Source organism: Adiantum capillus-veneris, chromosome 16 (assembly GCF_014529385.1).
Source record: "Adiantum capillus-veneris isolate H3 chromosome 16, ASM1452938v2, whole genome shotgun sequence".
In the NCBI taxonomy this organism is placed as follows: Eukaryota; Viridiplantae; Streptophyta; class Polypodiopsida; order Polypodiales; family Pteridaceae; genus Adiantum; species Adiantum capillus-veneris.
This window is the reverse complement of record NC_140946.1, coordinates 18993208-19017336: the sequence shown is the minus strand read 5'-3', so window position 1 is coordinate 19017336 and position 24129 is coordinate 18993208. Positions and strand designations below refer to the sequence as shown.

General features: G+C 46.2%; 1 protein-coding gene across 1 annotated transcript in view; it reads right to left on the bottom strand.

Moving 5' to 3' along the window:
- Positions 1 to 4533: 4533 nt before the first annotated feature.
- The window catches only part of LOC147438659 (NOL1/NOP2/sun family protein / antitermination NusB domain-containing protein), a 101674-nt gene continuing 82078 nt past the window's right edge, over positions 4534 to 24129 (bottom strand). The window contains exons 15-16 of the mRNA XM_086484682.1: positions 24012 to 24108; positions 4534 to 4754 (exon numbers count right to left, since the gene is read on the bottom strand). Of these exons, the coding sequence (XP_086340808.1) occupies positions 4623 to 4754; positions 24012 to 24108 (229 nt within the window). The 3' untranslated portion in view covers positions 4534 to 4622. The remainder of the gene's footprint in view (positions 4755 to 24011; positions 24109 to 24129) is intronic.

Sequence of the window (24129 nt, the reverse complement as noted above, 5' to 3'; positions counted from 1 at the left end):
TCTCGAAAAGAGAGTCTATCTTCCAAAACAGCTCATCGGAAGCTCTCACAGAGGAGAGTCCATCTTCCGTTATGTATTGCCTTCATGCTCATTCATTCATGCATCGAACACAAAAGAGAAAACAAGCAAAATGCACACGCACATGCTTGCTGTAATTTTCTGTACATAACCTGAAATTCTTACCTGTGCACACCCCTACGCCGAAACAGAGGTCTTCTTCGCGATGGAATCGCGCCAAACTTGGTGTAGACTTAGGATAAGGAAAGAGAAGAGAATTTCTATGGCTGATTTGCTGAAAACAACCCTAATCGAGGTGATTAGGGGGGGCTGAAAACAGAGAATTACAGCAGCCGCACTCTGCTAAGAGAGCGTCTACGACAGCTTCTCGCGATGAAACTTCACCAAAAGGTGTCTATGACTGTGAGATCCCTTGTTCTTGACAATGGGAGCACAAAGCTACCACATATGTCGCAAGGGGCTGCTCTCAAGCTTCAATGGAGGGCTCCACCGCGTAGAGCACGCTCACATTAGGGAGGGTAGGTGCACTGCCAGCCCTGAAAATGGGGAAGGGGGGGCTCCTAAATAGCCATCAGGGAGAGGGGGCGCTAGGAAGAGAGAGAGGGTGAGAGTGAGAGTGAGAGAGAGTGAGTTTGCATTGGTAAGTGTGCCACTTGGCACACTTACTTTAAAAACTTAAAAACCATTCAACTTTTGACTTTAAAAACTTCTAGCTCATTAATTAAAAATGTGCAACTAACTAACAACTGCTACCAATGATTCTTTTATGAGAACACCAAAGGTCTGTCGGCGCAATGCCGCACTGGCACTGCACCGCCTTTACCTGTTCACACTTGTCCGACCGCCCGCCCGGGCACGGACCGTTAAATTTAATTTAACGAAACTTACCCTAAGGCTTTATTAGCTTTATTAGCCTTAGGGTCACTGTTCTAAGGACCCCATCTCATTCATGTGCTTGTACTGACGTGCGTATTTTTCCTGAGCCTAAAATCTGAGGCTACTGCTTACCCCTTTCTGAAGACCCGATTTCCCAATCACTAGGGCTTCAGGGTAATTTTTGCTAAGGTCCCTCTGAGGTGTTCTAGCCCGCATTTAGGCTCACCTGAGGCCTTGGAACTGCTAGGTCTATTCTGGTGTGCACACAACTAATTAGATAATTCTTTTCTCGTAAATAAATTAATTATTTACAAAGTCTGACTTAGTTACAGGAGGCCTCACAAAGCCAGAATGCTGCCATGTATCCGAGACCCTCAAGGTCATACACAACCTCTCCCAAGCTGCTAACTCGACTCCATGCACAGTAGCATGGCTGCCTCCGATCCTGTCAGAAGGGTCCTCCAACATGTTGAAGTCCCCTCCTACACACCAATGGTCAATCTGTGGCAAAGACTCAACAATCTGTGACCAAAACTCTGCACGAGCACTCGCCACATTGGGCGCATAGATGTTCAGGAAGCCCACAAGGCCACCCTGAACCTGCAAAGTAATCCACTGAGCCCTGCCTAGCACAATAATCCCTCTGCCCACAATGGCCTGCTGCAATGAGTCCGCAATAGTCATACATACCCCACCCTGGATGCCTCCAGGTCCAAAAGCAGCTGACCAAAAGGAATCATAACGTCCACGCAAAATCTGACCACAGCGCCGGATGCGGCTCTCAGACAAATGGTGCTCCTGGAGCATAAGGAGATCAATCTCTCCTCCCACAAGGCAACGCTGAAGCTCCTGCCGCAATCGGCCCCGCTGTCGCTGAAACTGGGGCCCACCTAATCCCTGCACGTTCCATGAGACGATCCTCATGGGGAGCGAGAGAGAATAGATGCTGCAGCAGCAGCAAGACGGGCTATCTTCGAGGCAGGCTTGGATGGGGAGTAATCCGCATCCGAGCGTCCTCTAGATAGGCGAGCCTGTAGTGAGTGCCTGGCCCAAGCCTAAGCAGAGCGAGCCGAGAGTAAAGCAACCTCCTCTGTCCAGGAGTCCTCATGTATGTATACATAGCAAGGCAAACACTGTGTATCAGCAAAAAAGTACACCACAATGTGCCTACATCCTGCTGAGTCTGGGGGTGTCACCGCAAACTTGGCCAGTGGCCACAAAGTCTGCAGCAAATCTGTAACTCCAAGTTCTCCCATGTGGTGAGAGAACTCGAGAACCTTATATGCAACCATCCCACCACTGAGTCGAGGGACCACTCTGTCTCGGTCCTACCGCAAAGAGGAAAGGAGAAACCAATTGCTGAGTCCAAGGCCTCTGTCCCCCTAGCGGCGAGGAACAGAGCGTGGACCCTGAAGCAGGCTGCCTCGTGGTCTGCTGCGGAATCGCCGAGAAAGCGAGTGAATCCGTAATCGAAGAAGTCCCAGCGGCGTCAGAGGTCAATGCTCGTCAGACCACGAGGGATAGCTGCAAGGGAAGATGTCTGAATCTGCAAAGGGGGCCGCAAGAAGGGCTGACCCTCTCTCGCTAGGCGACTCATGGCAAAAGCGATGCCAAGAGATCTCCTAGCCGCCGGCGAGGGACCAGTCTCCTGAGTCGACTGTGGTACTGAAGCAGGAGGGGGGGGAGAAGGAGCTGGGGGGGGCGGAGGAGAAGAGAAGCAGGGCGGGACGACAGAGACAGGGGGGCGAGGTGGGGAGTGGGCGGGAGCAAAGGGCGGGGGAGGGGATGAGGAGGAAGAGGGGAAATCTGAAGGTGGAGGGGCTGGCGAGGGTGAAACGGAAGAGAAGGCTGGCGTAGGAGGCTCCTCCTGCTCAAGAGGACCAAAGCGGTTCCCCGTGGGAACCCACTGCTGCTGAGTAGGCACCTGAGGGCCACTCTGAGTGCCAGGCTATCGCTGTGGCCCCTGGCGTCGACGGCCACGGGCCTGCTGCCACCCCTCCTCCACTGGAGCCCCAGGCTCGGAGGGTGGCTCAAAATCTGTGCGCTGTGTCGCTGGCTGAGGCTGCGGCCCAGCCTTGGCAGGCTGGGGCTGAGGCTGAGGTCGTGGTCTCCTCCGTGGACAGGCCTTCGCTATGTGGCCCATCTGTTTGCAAATGAAGCATTGGTTCGGGAGACCCGAGTACTCCACACTCTGCCTAAACCAACCCCCACTCACCCGAGGCAAAAGGATGACCTTCGGGAGCGTGTGGGTATCTGACCAAAACTCGAACTGAAGGGATGCCGGCCGCCTTGGCAGCTACTGATGCTGCCGTACGAGGTGTCTCCAAAACAGTCTCGATGGCGGAGCCAATCCTGAAGAGCAGTGGAAGGTACTCCCTCGGTAAACCCGGAAAGCAGACTGAGATGGGGATGTCTGCCTCCTCTACGAGCACATCCGATGTCGGGTCAAAACCGTGTTGCCACTGTCGAAAGTGGGCGCGTGATGCTCGGATAGCCAGTGGACTCATAGCTATGACCTTGGAGGCCATCTCGGAAGTCTCGAACTCAATCTGGTAGTACCCCCGTCCGAGGATCTGGACATCCAAAATCTTGCCCACCTCTGCGAGAAGGCGGGCTTGGAGAAGGTCACGCAGCTCTCCTCTGCTGGGTCGGGTGCCGAGAATCTTGCAAATGACCGAGGTCGCCTGCAGACGCTCTACCTCATCGGCTAGGCTTGCTTGCTCTATCGGTGAGAGAGCAAGTCGAATGGTGGGCTCAGCGGTGTCGGGCGAGGGGGCTTCAGAGGAGTCCCTCTGAGGTGGAGCATGAGCCTCCATTAGTGTCTGCTGCTCTGAAGGAGAAGGGCGGACGAGAAGGCCAACGCTTGAGAGCTCGGCAAGGAGAAACCAACTGAGAATCCACTGCCAGGCAATTCAAACGAGGCCTGAGGAGGAGCGGTGGGGGGGGGGGGGGGGGGGGGAGCGTGGGGATAAGGGGCTGGAGCGGCGAGGCAGCGGGCAGCGAACAACAGGGGGGGCAGCGGGCGGGGCTGCGCGCAGGCTGGGTGTAAGCTCAGCAGCGCGCGTGGACAGACAGCGCGCAGGCAGGGGCAGTGCACAACAGGGGCAGCGCGAGGGCGAGGGCGAGGGCGGGGCGAGGGCACGGGGGAGCAGGAGCAGGCGGGGGGGGGGGGGGGGGGGGGGGGAGGGGAACGCGCAGGAGCAGCAGCGAGTATTCAGCACCCTGATCTTTCATTTTCGTTTCAATGATTCTTCAGTTGCATAGAGTAACATTATCTGTAGGATTCTGCCAAACACGTGCTGCTCAACTGCCAACAGGGAGACCCTCATTTGCCAATACACATGAAATACGAGATTTGTATACTAATCCTAAGTCAACATACGCAAGACGAAGATGTGAAAGAAGAGCATGGGAGAGCTTTTGCTGAAGCCAATGGTGTAAAAGACGAGCCTGGTGTGGGCTCGCCAAACCTCCCAACAACTTATGAAGTCAAAACCTCTCCTTCCAAAGGAGGCAAGAAAATGAGAGAGATGATACAAATAGAAGTGGACTAATACAGGCGCATTTGTGTGGGTGTGCCTAAACAGCTGAGTTACATTCCAAGTCACCTTCCCAAAGGAAAATGCTCATCCAAGAATGTACAGAAAAATAACCTTCTTTTAATGCATCACGAATTACACTAGAGTTTGTTTACTTAATAAGAAAAGCACAGAACATAAGAGTATAAATTAGTATTTTCTTTGTAATCGAGCTGCAAATGCCCCATCCATATGATGTCGATGCGGTAATGATGCAAAGAAACCATCTAGGGTGACAAATTGACTGGGTACATATCCTTCCACAGACTCCAGTGTGAACTCCTGGACATACCCACGAGAGTTACAAATAAGCTCTCTCTCTCTCTCTCTCTCTCTCTCTCTCTCTCTCTCTCTCTCTCTCTCTCTCTCTCTCTCTCTCTCTCTCTGTGTGTGTGTGTGTGTGTGTGTGTGTGTGTGTGTGTGTGTGCGCGCGCGCGCGCGCCCATGCGCAAAAAGAGGCTGTATTCTGTGTACGTAAGAGACCTCGGGAGATGCTGAATGGCCTATCACCCAGAGGAAGTATAAAAGAGGTGTGACAATGTGTGTAGTTTGTGAACGTAAGAGACCTCTGGAGATGCTCAATGGCCTATCACCCAGAGGAAGTAGAAACGAGGAGTGACAATGTGTAGGTTATGTAAGCATCAAGGTGGTCTGTATGATGAATGTAAAATGAACCACTGTGGGGGTGCATAATGCCATGTGATGTGACCGTGATCCTGACAAAAAAGAACTGACAACCGCACCCATGTAAGAAGAAAGACGCATCAACGCTGCTCCGCTGCCCTGGAGGAGCCGGCTCAAGAATCCCACAGACTACGAAGAGTATGCAGCAGCTCTGTCCAGATGGCTGTCAAAATGGTGGACGTAGCAGAGGACTATGAGCCTAGAATCTGGGCACATCGAGCCTTCCACATGGTCCAAAGCGTCATTCACTGGTTCATCTTCTTTTCAAGAGCTTTGTCAAAACTCTTTCTACGAGTACCGCTTCTGCACTCGGCTTTGCTTTCTATTTCATTACCGTCTTCAGAGGAGAATCAATGGCCTCTCACCATCTAGAGTGATTCTCATCAAGCAGGTAGTCCTTCAGATGGTTCACATATTTCGGATCTTTGGAGTACTTCATTTATCTTTTCACACACATGTCAACTTGCAATTGACGTGGGTGTCCATGTATCTGGGCCTCATCACAAAACCATCCTCCGTAAGCTGGAGAAGATGCTCTCTGTAGAAAGCCATCTTCGTGCCCAGCTCTTGTACTGGCTATATCCATGTCCTCTTGGTGTCTAGCTGAGTCAAGTCCTGGCGGATGAGCCTAGTGATTTGGGACTATGTAAGAGTCAGAGAGGGTGCATCCAGTGAGTACTGGAAGGGGGGCAATTTGTCTATGCTGAACCCATGCGCCTGAAACCATGATGTCATCTCCCCATACTAGCATGTTGTATCTCCCTGCATGGCTAACTGTCGAGAGGACTCAAGTGCAAGGCGGGCATATCCGTCTCTGAGAAGTTCCCACATGCGGTGTATGAAGGAGACAGATCTGGTGAGTGCAATAACCACTAGTGGGGGGGCAGCTAGCTCTACTCGGATAATGGCACGTGGTACTGAAGCCTTGGCTCTAATGAGCCGTGAAATCATAGAGACCAAAGGCTTCTCCATGTCTCCCCATCCATCAGTGCGACCCGTCCTTCCGTGATGATCCAATGAAGGTCCCCATATCTCAGCTCCATAGAGCAATGCAAAAGAGGCATACCCACACACTCAGCCGGGTCAAAGACGACATTCTGGGACCATGCCCCAGAATAGTTGGTAGATGAGGAGTGCAGAGACATGGGAGCCTTGCTCCAGAGAGATCTTCTTTTAGGAGTCATCACTTACAAACAATCTTGGGTTGCTTCCCGGCGCCTTGTGCGACGGAAGAAACGAGATTCCTTGGCCCAGATGGAGCGATACTTGTATCAGTTGTTCTTGAGTAGAGACTCAGGAGAGGCATGGCGATTCTTTCATGAGCACTCCCCTCCCCCAGTGATTACTTCTCCCGATGTGTGGGGCCAGTATGCGACATCGTTATATACAGTTCTTGGATAGGACTCCCTTCCAGATCCTACAGTCATGCCCACCTAGCAGCACCTTCTTTACCACTGAGATGGTAAAGAGAGCCATTGACAGGATGAGGACCAGCAGGGCATATGATCATGATGGTCTAGTAGCACAGCACTTTATACATGCTAGAGATATGCTGGTAGAGGTTCTTGCAGTGGTGTTCAATCGTGCCATGTGTGGGGGGTTACCTGAGACTTGGAGGTTGTCTACTATTGTGCCTATCTTCAAGGCAGGTGATCCTACAGAGCCTGGGAATTACCGCACTATTATGGTTGGGCACACATTGGCACGGTTGTATGCATCCATTCTTGAGAAACAGTTGAGTAATTGGGCAGAGGGTGAGGGTCTACGGGCAAAGGGCCAGGCCGGTTTTAGGAGGGGTTTCTCCACTCTTGATCATATTCTGACACTCAAAGCCATCATTGAGGAGGGCAAGTCACATGGTAGACGGATTTATTGTAGCTTTCTGGATTTCCGCAAAGGATTGACATGGTATCGAGAGCTCGATTGATGCGCAGACTGCAGGAGATGGGGGTGTCCATAGTGTTGATTTGGGGGATTATGGCTCTATACAGATCAGTGATGGGACATGTACGCACCCCAGAGGGGATATCTGATTTAGTTCACTCCACCATTGGGGTGAAACAGGGTTGCCCATTGTCACTTACTCTATTTGGTCTGTATGTTCATGAGGGGTCTGATTACATTGACAGAGAGGGTGATAGAGGTGCCCAGCTGGCAGGGACGTGGATCCCATTGTTGTTATATGCTGATGATATTGTGTTGATCTCTGACTCAACGAGGGTATGCAGCGACAGTTGGGATGCATTACACAATTTTGCAAAGGATAGTGGATTGTCTATAAACCTTGGTAAAACCAAGGTTATGGTGTTTAACACCACACCACAGTGGATCAGGAGATCAGCACCGAGCTTCACATATGGTCAGGAGATTGTAAGTATACAGATGCATACACTTACCTTGGGGTTGTCTTCACTGGGCCAAGGTTTTCTTTGAGGAGAGCAGCAGAGACTAGACTGACTAGAGCTTATGCGGCCTTGGGAGGCTTGGAGAGGATGTGTTCGCAGGTTCAGTTCCAAAAACCTCGGAATAAGTTATGGCTCTTTGATACTTTAGTAGCCTTAACTATGTTGTATGGGGTGCAGATATGGGGACCTTCTGTAGGCCAGGATGGTTGGAGACATATGGAGAGGCCCTTGGTATCTATGATCTCTCGACTGATCAGAGCCAAGGCCTCCGTACCCCACGCTATCATTCGAGCAGAGCTAGCTGCCCTCCTATGGAGATTGAGGCGCTTACCAGATCAGTCTCCTTTGTGCACAACTTGTGCGATACGACTAGACACACATATGCTAGACTGGCCCTTGAGTCTTCCAGACAGTTAGCTCGAGGTGGGACACTTCATGCTAGTATGCACAGATGACATCATGGTTTCAGACGCATGGCTTCACCATGGACAGGCTGCCCCCTTTCCATTGTTCTTTTCAAGCACCCTCAATGTCTCTTACACGGGTGGAGATTACTAGACTCATTCGTCAGAACCTGATCCAGCTGGATACCAAGAGGATATGGATAGAGCCGCCACAGGAGTTGGGCACGAAGATGGCTTTCTATAGAGAGCATCTTCTCCACCTCACAGGAGATGGTTTTGTGATTCGACCCAGCTACATGGACACACATATGTCTCATGGTTTGCGGTGTGCCATTGGTCAGATACGCACATCCTCACATCAGCTGGAGATTGAGACTGGTAGATTCAGAGGGATACCAGCACACAGCAGGATATGCCGCTTATGCCACCTAGAGCCAGAGCCAGAGCTACATTACATATGTCATTGCACATTGTACTATGAGATTCGGGGCCGTTTCCACTGCTTATTCACAGAGGGTTTCGGTCCTTTCTCTAAGGTCATTAATTATGAGGATCAGAGATGTCTTGGGCTATATCTACTTGAATTACACAGATATAGAGACACTTTACTGGGGAGAGCTAGAGAGAGACAGTCCCAAAGACAGATTACAAATTTCTTTTCACTAGATATGGGATAGCCACAGGAGCAACCATCACTACAGAGCTCGGCCCACACTCATTCGACCACTACCGGCACTCTCATCGACCGAGCACTGGAGCTACGGAGATCCAGAAGGCCACGATTGAGGAGAGGGGCTACACAGCATCGACGGAGACTACAGCAGAGGATTCGAGCCATACTCTCTCGACATCCAGAGTGCAGATGAGGATGGATTCTAGCAGTAGTAGTATTTTTGTTTTAGTCTTTTTGTCCCCAGACATGACTATTTTGTATCAGGTTGGTCTCATAAGTCATTTTGGCCTTTTGAAGACATTAATATAATCTCTCTCTCTCTCTCTCTCTCTCTCTCTCTCTCTCTCTCTCTCTCTCTCTCTCTCTCTCTCTCTCTCTCTCTCTCTCTCTCTCTCTCTCTCTCTCATGGCGCAACATGAAAGGAAAAAAGGAGGATATAATGGGAAATTTCAGCATGGACGGAATGTATGTATATGCACAAACACTCTATGCTCCAATCGATGCTCAAATAATCCAGAAGATACGGAGATCCAGAAGGCCACGATTGAGGAGAGGGGCTACACAGCATCGACGGAGACTACAGCAGAGGATTCGAGCCATACTCTCTCGACATCCAAAGTGCAGATGAGGATGGATTCTAGCAATAGTAGTATTTTTGTTTTAGTCTTTTTGTCCCCAGACATGATATCAGATTCACTATTTTGTATCAGGTTGGTCTCATAAGTCATTTTGGCCTTTTGAAGACATTAATATAATCTCTCTCTCTCTCTCTCTCTCTCTCTCTCTCTCTCTCTCTCTCTCTCTCTCTCTCTCTCTCTCTCTCTCATGGCGCAACATGAAAGGAAAAAAGGAGGATATAATGGGAAATTTCAGCATGGACGGAATGTATGTATATGCACAAACACTCTATGCTCCAATCGATGCTCAAATAATGATGAATGCTGAAATTCAGGTTGACACTAAGGAACCTATAACTTTTGCAGCGGCTTTGAGAGGTTTGGAAAAACTAGCCACTGGGAAAGCCTCTGACATTTTGCACTTCAACTCCGAAATGTTGAAATGGTCGGGCAATGAAGCTAAGAAATGGATACACTGCATGATGAATCAAGCTATCCACCAAGGCATGCCTGAAGATTGGCAAGAGAATTGGGTCAAAGCTTTGTTTAAAGGAGGAGACCGTAACCTACTCACGAATTACCGCACCATCATGGTGGGGTCTTGCATGGAAAAACTTTTTGGGAGTCTGATAGAAAAAGATATTAGCACATGGGCTGAAAATAGTGGAAAGAGGGCTATCGGTGAAGCAGGTTTTAGAGCAAAACATAGTACCATAGATCACTTGATTACAATCTGGATTATGATGGAAGAGGCGCGACTCAAAGGGGAAACTATGTACTGCTGTTTTGTGGACTTTAAGAAAGCGTTTGATACGGTACCTCGTCATGGGTTATGGTCCCGCATGGAGACCATGGGGGTTCCCATACATTTGAGGGTTGCGGTGGCACGCCTATACCATGCGGTTCGATGTAAACTGAAAATGCAAACAGGCTTCTCCAAAGAGTTCTCTAGCACAATAGGAGTCAAACAAGGGTGTCCTTTGTCCCCAACATTATTTGGGCTATGCATAGATGAGCATGAGGACTTTATCTGCCAAATGACGCAAGATAATGGAGATGCACCAAACATAGGTCTCATTACTTTGCTACTCCTCATTTATGTTGATGATGTAGTTCTTTTAGCGCATAGCATGTCTCTCTTGCAAAAACTTTTGGATGCGGTACGTACTTTCTGCAAAGCCACAGGACTCTCAGTGAATGTCACAAAAACAAAATGTATGGCGACTTGTACACACAAATCAAAGGATCTGCCCGCCCTTATGTATGATGGGCAAGAGATTCAAGCAGTGGACAGCTTTAAATACTTGGGCATCATTATACCCTAGAATCATAGATGGGGACAATGTGCAAAAACAAGAATTAAAGCAGGACAAGCAAGGTATTACGAGTTTGAAAACATGTGCAAACAAAGCGTCACTAGAAGGTGGGGAATAAAGTCCATGGCTTTCAATGCGTGTGTGGTCCAAACGCTATTGTATGGGGTAGAGGTATGGGGACCAAGTATTCCGGCCAGCACATGGAATGACATTGAGAAAATTCAGAAAAAGTTCTTATGTAGACATATGGGGATAAAAACCACAACACCATACTCAGTGATGCTATTGGAGACTAGACAAAGACCATTGGAAATGCTTGCTTTGCAAAGAATGCATAGATATCTCTTGAAGGTGAAGTCGATGCCTAATAACCATTTGCCTCACATAGCATGGGAGGTAGGATGTAAGCCGCAAAAGAACCACAAAAGCAAGTTTCTCACCTCTAGCCTTGTTCAGGACATCAGGAAATGGTTCTCTAAATGGAATGTGGGAGCACATGTGGACATGCATGTAGAGGAAGGTACCGAGCATGAGCACGAGCTAAATTTTGAACTACAATTACTTGAGGCCCTCCACAGCAAATGGAAGAATGCAATGCACATGTCCAAGTTTGAATACTATTGCAAGCACATAAACACGAGATACTGGGAAGAGTACAAAACCGCGGAAACCCAAATACATATCAGGACACCCATGTCCTACCGTGCGAGACGGGCCATCACCTTAATGCGGACAAGATCACACATGCTCAAAAGTGAAACGGGAGGATGGCTGAATATTGATGCAAACATGAGGAGATGCACTCAATGCAACTTGAATTCATTGGAAAATGAGGCACATGTAACCCTTGAATGTCCAGCATATGCACACATTCGGGTCGACTTTCCCCAACTTATTCAAGGATGTACTACATTTGAGGAGCTTCTCTCAAGAACACATCCCTCTCCAGTAGCACTAGGCATCTATCTTGCCAAAGTGCTAGAACATCACACCACACTCACAAACAAAATCACCACAGAATCATGACACGTCCCCTCCTTCACATGGGAAGGGGGGAGTCTCATATATGAGATTTTGGGTCCCATGGGTCATTTTGGCCCCCCAAGGACGTAAATACATCATCATCATCATCATTCTCTCTCTCTCTCTCTCTCTCTCTCTCTCTCTCTCTCTCTCTCTCTCTCTCCCCGCCCCCCCCCCCCCCCCCCCCTCTTCAAGTTCAATTATTTGCCAATTTTGTGCGAGTAACAGAGAGTATAATCTCGGAAATGACAAAAGCCATGCAATTTCCCCCTACATCACAAACCCCTCATGAATGCCCACTCTGATCAGCAAACAGCAAACTGCCCTCCACATTGGCCGAGCATATGAACTAACCTAGTAACAATGCCTTAAGCACTCAAGCTGTTAAGTACATCTTTGGCAAGTCTAATCATGACAGCCCAAGTGCCAACAAGCAATCCTGCATGCACAACAATCCAGATGAAATAGCATATCCGGCGGCTGATCTTGATACTCAAATGTATGACCAAAATTGGCACTAAAAGGCCGAAGAGGTGCACTTATCTCACCACAACTCTGACTGCTCACGTGGACAGTGAAGAGGGGCTGCTGTGTCCTCAAGGTCATCCTTCTCGCAAGGGATATAGTGTATTGAAGAAAGGAAAGAGGGCTCTCATCAGTTTCTAAAGAAGGCCACTACCACTAATCAGGATCGCAATCCAACTCAACTAGTGATCATCCCTCCCAAATTCATAGCCTCCGAAGTGGTGCTACTCTACTGCAAAAACAAGGTCAACACAAGCACCTCCCTAAAGAGCCCACCACTCGAACGGGCTGTCAATGAGCATCTAGGCGCTGATCAAGAGCCACCTCACTCTGAGAAGCCAATCTCATGTGATAGCCATGATAACCAATCTCTGCAATGCAAAACACCTGTGTCTCATGCTGCACAACAATCGGGTGTCCAAAGTGAGGGTAACAAACCACCCACCAATCCTGATGAGAGAGTTAAATAGTCTATCCCCCAATGTAGTCATGCCCACAAGCAGGAATAGCCACATCAATCCCTCTCATATGCGCAACAACCTCTCTGTGAATCCCATTGGTGGCGCCAATGACCACTGCACCAACCAAGGAAGCATCTGACCAACGATGTAAGGATGTTGCCGGACCGTCATCCCATCTAGCCCAATTAATGTGAGTCCTCTCACCTAGCTGTCTACCCTCTGAATCTATCACATATGCATTCCTAACAAGTAGCTGCCTCTCTACCTCCTCCACACAACAAGGTACGTACATGAGGCAAATCCATCCAACTCCTCAACAAGCAGAACATAAAGGGTGAGAAATGAGACATATCCAAAGGTACATCTGTAAAGATGAGTATGATGGTCAAGCGCCATCGCTATCCATAGACGCACAATGTGAAGAGACTCGTGTTATAAAAATTGCTTGCAAGGCTCACTCCAAGAAACAATCCGCTTACTATGAGCTTAGCAAGCAATGCCTTGCTCTGCATCTTTCAATTAATAATCCCCAAGCCTACCTCCTTCCTAGGCAAGATAATTATGTCCCTATAAACTCGCGATTGTGTGTCACTCCACAGAAAGTTATGCATTGGGCAATGCAAACGTGCCATGACTCCAAAGCCAATTTCGACATCAGTTTCTCATTGGGATTTCTTAGTTTTTTCATGCAAAAGCCCACCAAGTCATCTAGGGAGCAAGCTCCTCAGCTCTTGCATTATTCAAAGACTATAGTTGCCTTATCTTCCACAGAGGCGGAGTATCACGATGCTTGTAGTGCTACTGTGAGTCTGTGCGGTTACGCAGTTTGCTCTTGGACATTGATTTTTCACAACACACAACCACGATTTATTTAGACAATAAGAGTTGTATAGCAATTGTGAGAAACCCGGTGTTTCATGCCCAAACCAAGCATATAGATATATAGTATCACTTTGTTTGTGAGAAGACCTTGGAAGGTACTTAAAAATTGTTCTACGTAAGATAACCCTGTTGATATGTTCACCAAACCTCTACTATACATGATAATATCCCTTCAAGCCAGCTCCCTTGGATTGGTTCCCCCTCCAATAGTTGCGATGGGTGCTCGTCACAAAGTGATACGTGGAATGACTTAAAGGACGGACTCAAGACAGAGAGGGGTCAAACCCTAGCAAAAGAGGTTGAAGAAGTTTAACCAACTTACAAGTCTTCCCAAGGGGCCTATTTTTGAAGGCTAGTTACCACCAACTTATGGGAAAGGCCAGTTCCCACCAACTTCTGGGACCTTGTTTGATGGGGCCTTAGTGACACAAGGCATTAAAATAAAGAAAATTACACACACCCAAAAATTGCATGGAGGACGCATGATGTGGCAGTTGTATGGCCGCCCCCGTTTCGCATTGAGTGCTAACGTGGCAGCCGTACGGATTTCTGCGATTTGTGATGGGGTGTTTGGTGCTAGCTTTTGGGACAGGATGCTTTTGGACTTCACGCTTTTTATGCAAAGTGCTTTTGAAGGCGAGAGGCCTATAAACTAATTGCCAAGGCCTCATTCTCAGGCAGATTGGCTTGGGAGCACTGTTGAGAGAAGAGGACCCTCGGAAATTGTATTTTGTGAAGCATAATAATAAAGACATACCGAGAAGGGCCGTCAGTCTTTGGGGCCAATATCTCTGGCCACGAAACTTTGTCGTGCCGTATCGTCTCTCTCTCAATTTTTGCTTAGTTCTCCCAGTTTTCTCGCGTATGTTGCACTAGATCTTCGGCTTGGAGTGTCCAAGTCCATTGCAATGGTATCAGAGCTAAGACGATTCTTCTTCTACAAAGGATCGGATACCTTTACTTGCAACACACATGGATTCAATCGACAAATCCAATCAAGAGGAAACTGGCATTCGATCACTCATGTTCGAGAGAGAACAACGGGGATTCAAACGGACACGGACCACCCTCTAAACATTCTGAAGAAGAGTATGGTCCGTCTCCACCTACCAAATACGAATGGAGATGCAACGTTAACAGCAGGTCGACTCTTGTGCTCAACAGATGCTTTAGTACTCTAAGGATCCCCACTACGCAGAAATTTTTATCAAGCGCCAACTTGACGAGATGTATTATCGATGCCGTACCGCCATTCGTTCACCTCTAAAGTGAGCCTCGAAGAAGACAACAACATTGGCAGCACCAACTCAAGGGGTGTACTCAGAGGATGAATTTGATGAAACGGCACAGCGGCGAGTCAACAGACTCATGAGGATCAACAAACAGCCATGGAAGAAGAGTCGCGCAGCAGACTATCCTGGCTACTTGGGACGGAAATCTACTCTTGAGAATGCCCGAAAGACAAAGAAATGTGTGCGATTCAAGGGTGTTTCCAGTTCATCCTCGTCCTCTTTTGACAGTTTGGAGAGTTCTTCTCCCTCGGATTCTAGTGACAAGGATAGAACGAACACGAAGAGGGAAAAGACGCAGAGATGTAACAAAGGTAAGAGAAGGCAAAGAAGAGTAGCTCCCGCAAAAGATCTCCGAAGCACTTTGACAATTCATATGAGGACCTGTCATTTTCCGAGAGCTTGGATCCGAAGAGCCGATGTATGCAACGAAGAAGAAGTATCTATACAGAGCCAACCAGTACAACCATCTCGAGGATAAGGGCAAGAAGCCCAAGGATTTCTAGGAGGGTGGGCAAGCATTATAATTTGATACATTTTCCGACTTTATGATACCCACAAGGCCCTCACTTTTATCCAACATTTTGACATCACTTACTTTGGAGGACGGTACTCGGAGCATTCCAAGGTACAGAGAGTAGCGTCCTATCTCAAGGGGAACGTACAAACCTGGTGGTCTACCCTACTTCTACGAAGGGAAGCACCAACGAAGTGTCTACAGATCAAGCGATTTTTCACTTCTTCATGGCTCACACAAGAATACAAACGTGTTGTGATCACAGCTTGGAATCATTTGAGGATGACCAAGGAAGGCACATTGGATGTCTACTATCACAGATTTTGGGATACTTTTCTACCGGCCTCTTCTTTCAAGAAAGTCACCTTCAAGTAGCAAATTGAGCGATTTTGTTGTCAGCTACCTAGAGAGGTATAAAAAATATTGTGTGCAGCAGCAGAAGTTCGAGTCCATGCAACCACTAATGGGACATGCCAAACAAGGGTTTGCAATGCACAGGGGCACTCTTACGCACCCTACAGACAAGCATGTAGCAGTTCGGACTGAACAAGAATCGGACAGTGATAACAGAAGATAGGGAAAGCAACAGAAACCTTCAACCCTCGATTGTCAGTAGAGCAACGCACCGAACACTACAAAGAGGGTAAATGTTATAGATGCGAGAAACAAGGGCATGTGCTTTTGCCAGGTGCCCCAATAAAGCGACTAAAGATCAGTCAGAGGACAAGCCAGAGAGTTCCAAAGCAATAGAGAGGCGAACAAAGAAAGGAAAGACAAAAGCAAGACTGGTAGCAGATTTTGTGGGGACTGACCTTGAGTAAATCGACGAAAGTACAATGCTATGCAAAGCGTGGGGCAAAGTACGAGATCAAGAGGCCCTCATCTTTGACGGAGGATCCAAGGACAACTTTATCTCTACTGAATTGGCGGCTCGACTTGGAATTACGCCAAAGGAAATAGGACCACCGACTGAAGCAGTTCTAGCGGCACCAAGACGAGATGATGGCATTACACTTGTCATAGAAAAATTTTAGTTACATTGTCAAGGGTATTTAGGATACGAGGACTCTTACATTATGCCTTTGGAGGGGTGTGATGTACTTTTGAGAATCCCTAGATTCCAGAAGAACGACGTAGTGGTCGACTACACGGCGAAGAAAGCGATTTTGAAGAATGAAAAGGGTAGAAATATAGTACTTGATGTAAAATAAAAGGGCGAGTCCGTGCCACTTGTATCGGCTTCGGCCATTTTAAAATTAATGAAATCCATTCTCTTTGTTTGCTCGATCTACTAACACGAGAGAGATGACATGAAAACATCAAACGTCCGACTTTGAGAAGGAACAATAAGACTTTCTGCAAGCTCAAGCTCATTGTTTCTCTGACGGCTTACCGGGAGAGTTACCTCCTCAGCGTCCTGAAGATCACAGCATTGACTTGATTTCCAGTACTACGCCACCTAACCGGCCACCTAACCAAGTTAGTAGAGCCCAAAACGAGGAAATTATGAAGCAAGAGAAAGAGCTTCTAGAGAAGGGTCTCATTCAACCTAGTGCATCAACTACTCTTCGCCAATGTTGTTAATCTTTCAAAAAGATGGATCTTGGAGAATGTGCATTGACTACAGATCTCTCAACGAAATCACCTTAAAAAACAAGTTTCCAATACCAAGGATCGACGGACAAGCTACAAGGTTCTATATGTTTCAGTAGGATCGACTTAAAAAGTGGCCATCATCAGATCAAGATCGCTTTTGGAGATGTATACAAGACCACGTTCAGGACATCCTTTGGATTGTACCACTATGTCGTGATGCCTTTCAGTCTCACAAATGCTCCTGCAACGTTCAATGGGATGATGGATAGGATTTTTGAGAGTATAGGTCATTCGTGGGCAGCATTTTCAAAGACATCATCGTATTCTCCAAGACTGAGGCAGAGCACAGACACCATCTGTCAAAGGTTTTCCAGGCAATGCGGTAGAATCGATTGGTGGTTAATTAGAAAAAGAGCCAATTTTTCTTGCCAGAGATACACTTTTTGGGCCACATTGTCTCTATAAGTGTAAAAATGTTCCCGGCCAAGATTGACACGATTCGAGATTGGCTAGATTTCAAGAATGTACACGAAGCTCGAAGATCTCTGGGCTTGTGCTCTTATTATCGGCGGTTCATTTGAAAAGTTGCGGAGATTGCTTCTCCTTTGCATATTTTGACACAAAAAAAAAAAAGATTCCTCTCTCTTGGGGACCATCTAAAATTGCAGCCTTCAAGACAAGTTGACAACCGGTCCACTGTTGGTATTACCAGACTTGCAAAACCCATTTGAAGTTTACTATGATGCCTGTAGTCTCAGTGTAGGAGCGGTATTAATGCGGGAAGGCCATGTTATAGCTTATGAGAGCATAAAGCTTTCAAGAACAGAAGGGGTTGCACGGATTTATAAGAAGCTTTTGGGCAATTATCCATGCTCTTACTCGGTGGCGAAATTTCTTGCTCAAAACCGACTTTACAATGTTCACTGACCACCATAGTTTGCGATACTTTCTGTCTCAGAACCAGCTTTCGGACAAACAAATGAGGTGGGTAAATATTTTGTCGTAATTTCAATTTCAAATCATCCATGTTCAGAGACAAAAGAACTTGGTGACAGACGCTTTTGTCTCGCAAGCCACTGATTTCGGCTATTTGAAATACACCATCAGAACTTCGAGGATATGCTCGATCCGTACGCCACATATCCAAATTTTGCAGACATCTTTGATCGGTGACGGAGTGGGAAGACAATTACAGGCTATTCTTTCAAGGAAGGCTACTTGATGAGGAAGACTACATTGTGTGACACACAGACATTGAGGAAAAAGGTTTTGAGAGTGTGCCACTGTCCACCTTTTTCGGGCCATTGTGGCATAGACACCACCTTGAAAGGTGTGGAGTGATACTTCTACTAGCCGAGGCTCAAAAAGGATGTGGACGAGTTTGTTCGCAGTTGTTTAGTATGCCAAAAGGTCAAGTTTGACATGCATAAGGCACCGGGTCTTCTACAACCTTTACCTAACCTAGCCAACAGTCGGAAAGTATAGCAATGGACTTCATTTTTTATCTTCCCTAGACTTAGGGTGGGCATGATGGAATTTGGAAAGTCATCGAAAGATTCAGCAGACATGCTCACTTTATTCCGATATAAAAGACAGTTCAACCCCATCATTTGGCTAAACTGTTTGTCTCACACGTTTTTTGACTACATGGTATGCCCGAGTCTATAGTTTCAGATAGAGATCCCCGCTTTACAAGTTTGTTTTGGGGAGCAATCTAGGAGAAAATTGGTACATGGCTACAATTCTCGTCCTCGTTCCACCCAGAGACTGATGGGCAATCAGAGATAGCAAATTAAGTGGTTTTGGACTTGTCGAAGTCATATATCTCTAATCAGAAGATTCAATGGGAGAAGTATTTTCCATAGGCGGAGTTTGCCTACAACGACACCGTTCATACGTCTACGGGGAAGGCACCATTTGAGATTATCGAGGGTGTTAAGAAGGTTCCACCTATTCTAAGCACCAAAGATAAGATTTTGAAGCAGATCTGTACACTCAAGATTTGGACACTACTTTCGCAAAGGAGCGTGAAGCTCTCAAGAAGTCTCAAGCACAGCATAAGAAGGCAGCTGACAAGCATCGGCATGACTTACAGCTGAAGGAGGATGATTGGGTGCTTTTACGGTTTGAGAAGGCAAGCCTACGCAAAAGGAAGGTAAGGAGCGACCTTTTCCAAAGTGAGTATGCGATACTACGGCCCTTTCCTCATTCAAGAGAACATCAATGATGTATCCTTCGGATTAGAGTTCCCGGATGACCTTGATCTTGTTGTCGTGCCAGTACTTTCTCCTCTACTGGACAACTTCCTGTTCCAGCATTGCTCTCTGTGGGGTCAAGTTCAAGAACTACCCGGCTTTGGATGCAAAGTGGATGGAGGAGGAGGACCTAGCAAATACTCAGATTTGAGAGCTTTACCTTGACGCTTTTGATCTAGCACCGAATATTCCAACAGTTATCAATGAATCAGCACGTTGAATCTGGTGCGGTGCGGACTGCAAAAGAGGGGAGTTACTCCGCTCCTTTGTCACAAGTTACCTCAATGGAATAAAGTCACCGATTTCGGATAATCACGGGCTGACAATATTCTACTGAACGACTTTCTGTAAAGTACTTTGAAATGGGAATTCCTGAAATGAATCTGTCACATGTGTGCTCTCATGTGTGCATCTTTTTAGTGTATGTTTAAAAGACGAAATGATTGCAGCATTTCTATCTTGTTCACAGGAGGGGTGATGTGGATATGATAGTCCTGAGATTTAGTCAATCAAGACATCCATCAGGGATCAACGCGGTCCGGATGTGATTGCTAAATAAGTTAAAACGATCATGATTCTCATCTAAGATCTCGACGGCGATAGTGATGTGAATGTGATGTCAATTTTCAATGGTTGTCGTCTTCGTGCAAGTGCTGGATAAATGTGGTCTAGTGGGTCAGTACTTAGAGTCTGTTGAACTAGTTTTTGTCGTATGTCTATTTTGCAGGCGTAATCGAGGATGATTACAATTCTTTTAAAAGGGGGGTATGTCACAAAGTGATGACATGGTATGACCTAAAGGATGGACTCCAGACAGCGGTGAAAGCACTAGTGAAAGAGGCAGAAAAAGTTTTACCAACTTACAAGTCTTGCCGAGGGGCCTATTTTTAAATATACCTTTATAAGTTCAGAATAGTCTGAACTCACGAATTATAAGAGGGGATAAAACACTCATAAAACTACAAAAGCAAGGGACACAAGAAAACAAAACAAAACAACAACAACAACAACAAAAAAATCACTTCAATTGCTACTAAACAAAACTAGATAAAACAAGTCATTATTTACTAAACAAAACTAGATGTTTAAAAAACACCATTATTTACTTTTTAAAAATTTAGAAAAGGCATACGCAAAATAATTTGAAGCAGCTTACTTCACTAAAACTTGAAACAAGTACTCAACTTTAAACAAGACATCTCAAAGACTTAATCCTAGAAATCAGACTCCACACAACAACTTCTAGAGGAACAAAATCTTAAGTCCTAATGTAAGCTAAAAACCAGAAATGAATACTACTACAAACCTACGAAGAAGAGGCTGAAAATAACCAAAGAAGTACAAAGATCAAAACTTGACAATATGTGACCTCAACTTCGCTACTTGTCCAAACACGAAGAATAAGATTATCACCTTTATCATGCATAGCTTGGACAACAGCTATGACATCCCTAATTCCCACCAACTTTCGGGACCCTGTCCAATGGGGCCTTTGTAACACAAGGCATGAAAATAAAGCAAGAACACACACACCCAAAAATAGCATAGAGGACAGATGATGTGGCACTCGTATGGACGCCTGCCTTTCGCGATGACTGTTGTTGTGGCAACCGTACGGATTTCTACGTTTTGCATTGGGGGTGTTTGGCGCCAGCTTTTGGGACAGGATGCTTTTGGACTTGACGCTTTTCATGTAAAGTGCTTTCAAAGGCCAGGGGCCTACAAATTAATTTTCATGGCCTAATTCTCAAAGAAGGTGCGCCAGTCTTTGGGGCCAGTATCTTTGGGCGCAGAACTTTGTCGTGCCATGTCATCTCTCTCTCTCTCTCTCTCTCTCTCTCTCTCTCTCTCTCTCTCTCTCTCTCTCTCTCTCTCTCTCTCTCTCTCTCTCTCTCTCTCTCTCTCTCTCTCTCTCTCTCTCTCTCTCTCTCTCTCTCTCTCTCTCTCATAGACCTTAAGCCAGGCAACTCCATATAAAGGGACCCATTCCCCCAACTTTTGTATTTATATTCCAGTGATGTAGATCTATGGCCAAAGTTTTTGGGAGCTCTAGAGTTTTCTCACTCTCTCTCTCTCCTAGACCTTAAGATGTCCACATATAATGGCCCTTCTCTCATAGGTGTATCAAGAGATATCGATGAGCCAAGAGTGTAGAAGTGGGCTGGAAACCACATGGATTATGGAACATTTAAATGTGAAGCAAAGCCTGCTGAATGGTCAAACTCCTCTTCCCTATGAGGAGACTCGATATTCTGTTGCCTGCCTACTGTAAGAGATGCATGTGACTGGATCTTCAACTCTGACTTGCAAAGGCCTCTGCAGCCTTCCAATGCACAACCCCACGTCCCACCAACCAACCTCAATTCCAACCCGCGCGGGTGTGTTGATACAAAACTGAAATATGAGTGACGGGGGTCATGAGGAGTATGTTGTCAGGTGTTTTCTTGATGAGCCATTTTGAGATCACTGGTTCTTTCTATGCTTACCGCCGGGCATATGGACAATATAAATGTGGTGCATAAATGTTGATGGTAGTCGTGTTTCCAACCACTTCATGGAGATTTGGGCACACCAGAGCTTAGATTGGTCATTCTTCAAGGCCTTTCTGATTGCCATGTGTAAGTTGTTTATATCACCCTTGCTTGCTATTCAGTAGTGCTTGCAGTATTCACGCTACAGTTGACTGGCCATACGCCTCAGTTTTTGACAAGCTCGTGGAGTTTTACTTTCTTTTGGGGAAAGTGTATAGCGTGTTGCCAAGTCAGTTAACTCAGCACGTGACTGATTAAAAGGAAAGCACACTGCTAATGATCTCTTGCGACATGTAGAATCCAGAAATGGAGCAGTGAAAGAAAATCTGTGCATTTCATTTTCTGTTCAGAGGACTTTGTCTGCGTTAGAAAGTAAGGTAAGATTTGATGATCTGTATGGACTGTGAAATTGGCAAGCCAGCAGAGAATAATTTCATGAGCTCAAAGCATGGGTAACTGCCAAAATCTCCTTCCCATAAACTTGAGAGGCTCTTCTGCTGCTACCACAAGCATAACAATGGACTTCACAAGGCTTCTATAGATCATGCATCCTTGAAACAGGTTGTGTAGTGACCTTCTCCTTAACTTGCTCAAAAGATGTGATTTCTCTCCTTTAATTAAAATGAACACCTTTATTGGGCAACTCGTGCAGCAGAGCTGCAATCTTTGCAAACATCTGGAACAATACCCAAAAAGCTCCACGCATCATGAACACTAAAAGATGGCGGCTAATCTCAGAATGCTGCTTATTCTCATGAGCAGTTCACTCTTCTTTCCTTTTATAATCAATCTTTACTGCCTCAAGGCTACAAACACTTTATTCAAATGTTCCCTATGTTAGCTTATAATCTGGATAAGATAATGTCACCAAAGTATCCCAACAAATCTTCTATATCCTCTGAAAATATGTAGGCGTGAAAGCAGCTCCTAGTACATCTCCTGGCACTATTCGATTATACCCACTTTTCAGATCAATTCTGCTAAACCAAGTTGACCGTTGTAATTGGTCAGAAATATTACCTACTCCTGGGATCAAAAAATGATTCTTCATGGTAATCTTATTTAATGTCTTGAGAACTGAAAAATGCTCCATGATCCATAATTCTTTTCCACTGGAAGAATTGGAGAACAGAATGGTGCAGAATTGGGTTGGTAAGTTGTTAGCCAGGAAGTCATTGACCAAATTTGTGATCTCCTCATGTTGTCATGCACTCAACCTGTGTAAAGTTTTGTAAGGGGGATGAACGTCTGGAATGAGGCCAATAGCATGATCTTTGGGTCTATGAGGTGGAGGTATTCAGGACAAATTCTCAGAAAAACATTACAAGTACAACTTCAAAAAATTCAAGCATTTGTCATCCAATTGAGAAAATTGAGTTTTCTTCAATTTGTCCGACAAAAATTAAGGATGCTAATTAGGGCCTTTCATCAATTTGGAAATTGCCAAAGTAAATACAACTGGAAGAGACTCCCCTTTGAGAAGTTTATCCAACACAATACCTTTCCTCTATATTTCAAGTGCAACTGCCTAGCACGGGTATTAATCAATGCATGCTTCTCATTATGCGATGGCATTCGTAGTAAGACTTCACACCCATCCAAAGACATAAGGTGGAAGTCTTCTTGTCCAACATACCCTTGGACATCCAAACCGAGTTCACCTACCAATAGGGTGACTGTTACCCCATGCCCTAATGCTGTCTAAGCTACATCCATTCTTCATCCCATCTCCTTGGGCTTCACACCCAGCTGTGTTGCCACCACTCAGGAGGTAAACTTTGCCTTCGCCCAGTTATCAAAGAGAATCAGAGTCTGCTAATCTCTGTCTTTCCCATAAGCTCTGTGTAGGTCTAGCAATTCATCTTCTTATTGCACCCCAAGAATATCAGAGTCCAAGAGAAAGGCCACAACAATGTTTTTGCAATAGCTCATCTAGCGATTCACAGCGTCTTGCTCAAAAAGCCTCTACATTGAGTTTGGTACTAAAAGCATTTGCAATCGCAAAAGCATCTGCATAAGGATGATCTGTATCCTGGCACAGCAGCAGCGTCCATACTGCCTTGCACGTCAGACGTGATTTCAATTGCCACATCAGCCAGTCCATGCAGATTCCAAGTCAACAATCAATGACCACAGTAACTTGCCCCATGCACAGCATTTGACTCTTAATTGTCTACTTCAAAGCCTCAGAAACCAGTGGTCCTAAAACAATATTACTGATCATTATTGCAGCCTTCACCTTGTTTAAGCTTTAGTGTCTAAAGCCTCTGACTTCTCAAACGAAATACCTTTTGTTAGCTAACTGTATGGTTACCAATATCAGTTTCACAAACAGAGTTATGATTTTTTTGCCCAACTTACAGGATGATGCTTCAGAAAATGGAAAACAAGCTCTGCGTTCTCTTCTGCTTCGATAGAGCAGGTACTATAAACAAGTACACCTCCAGGCTTCACCAACCTGCTGGGTCAAAAAACAAGG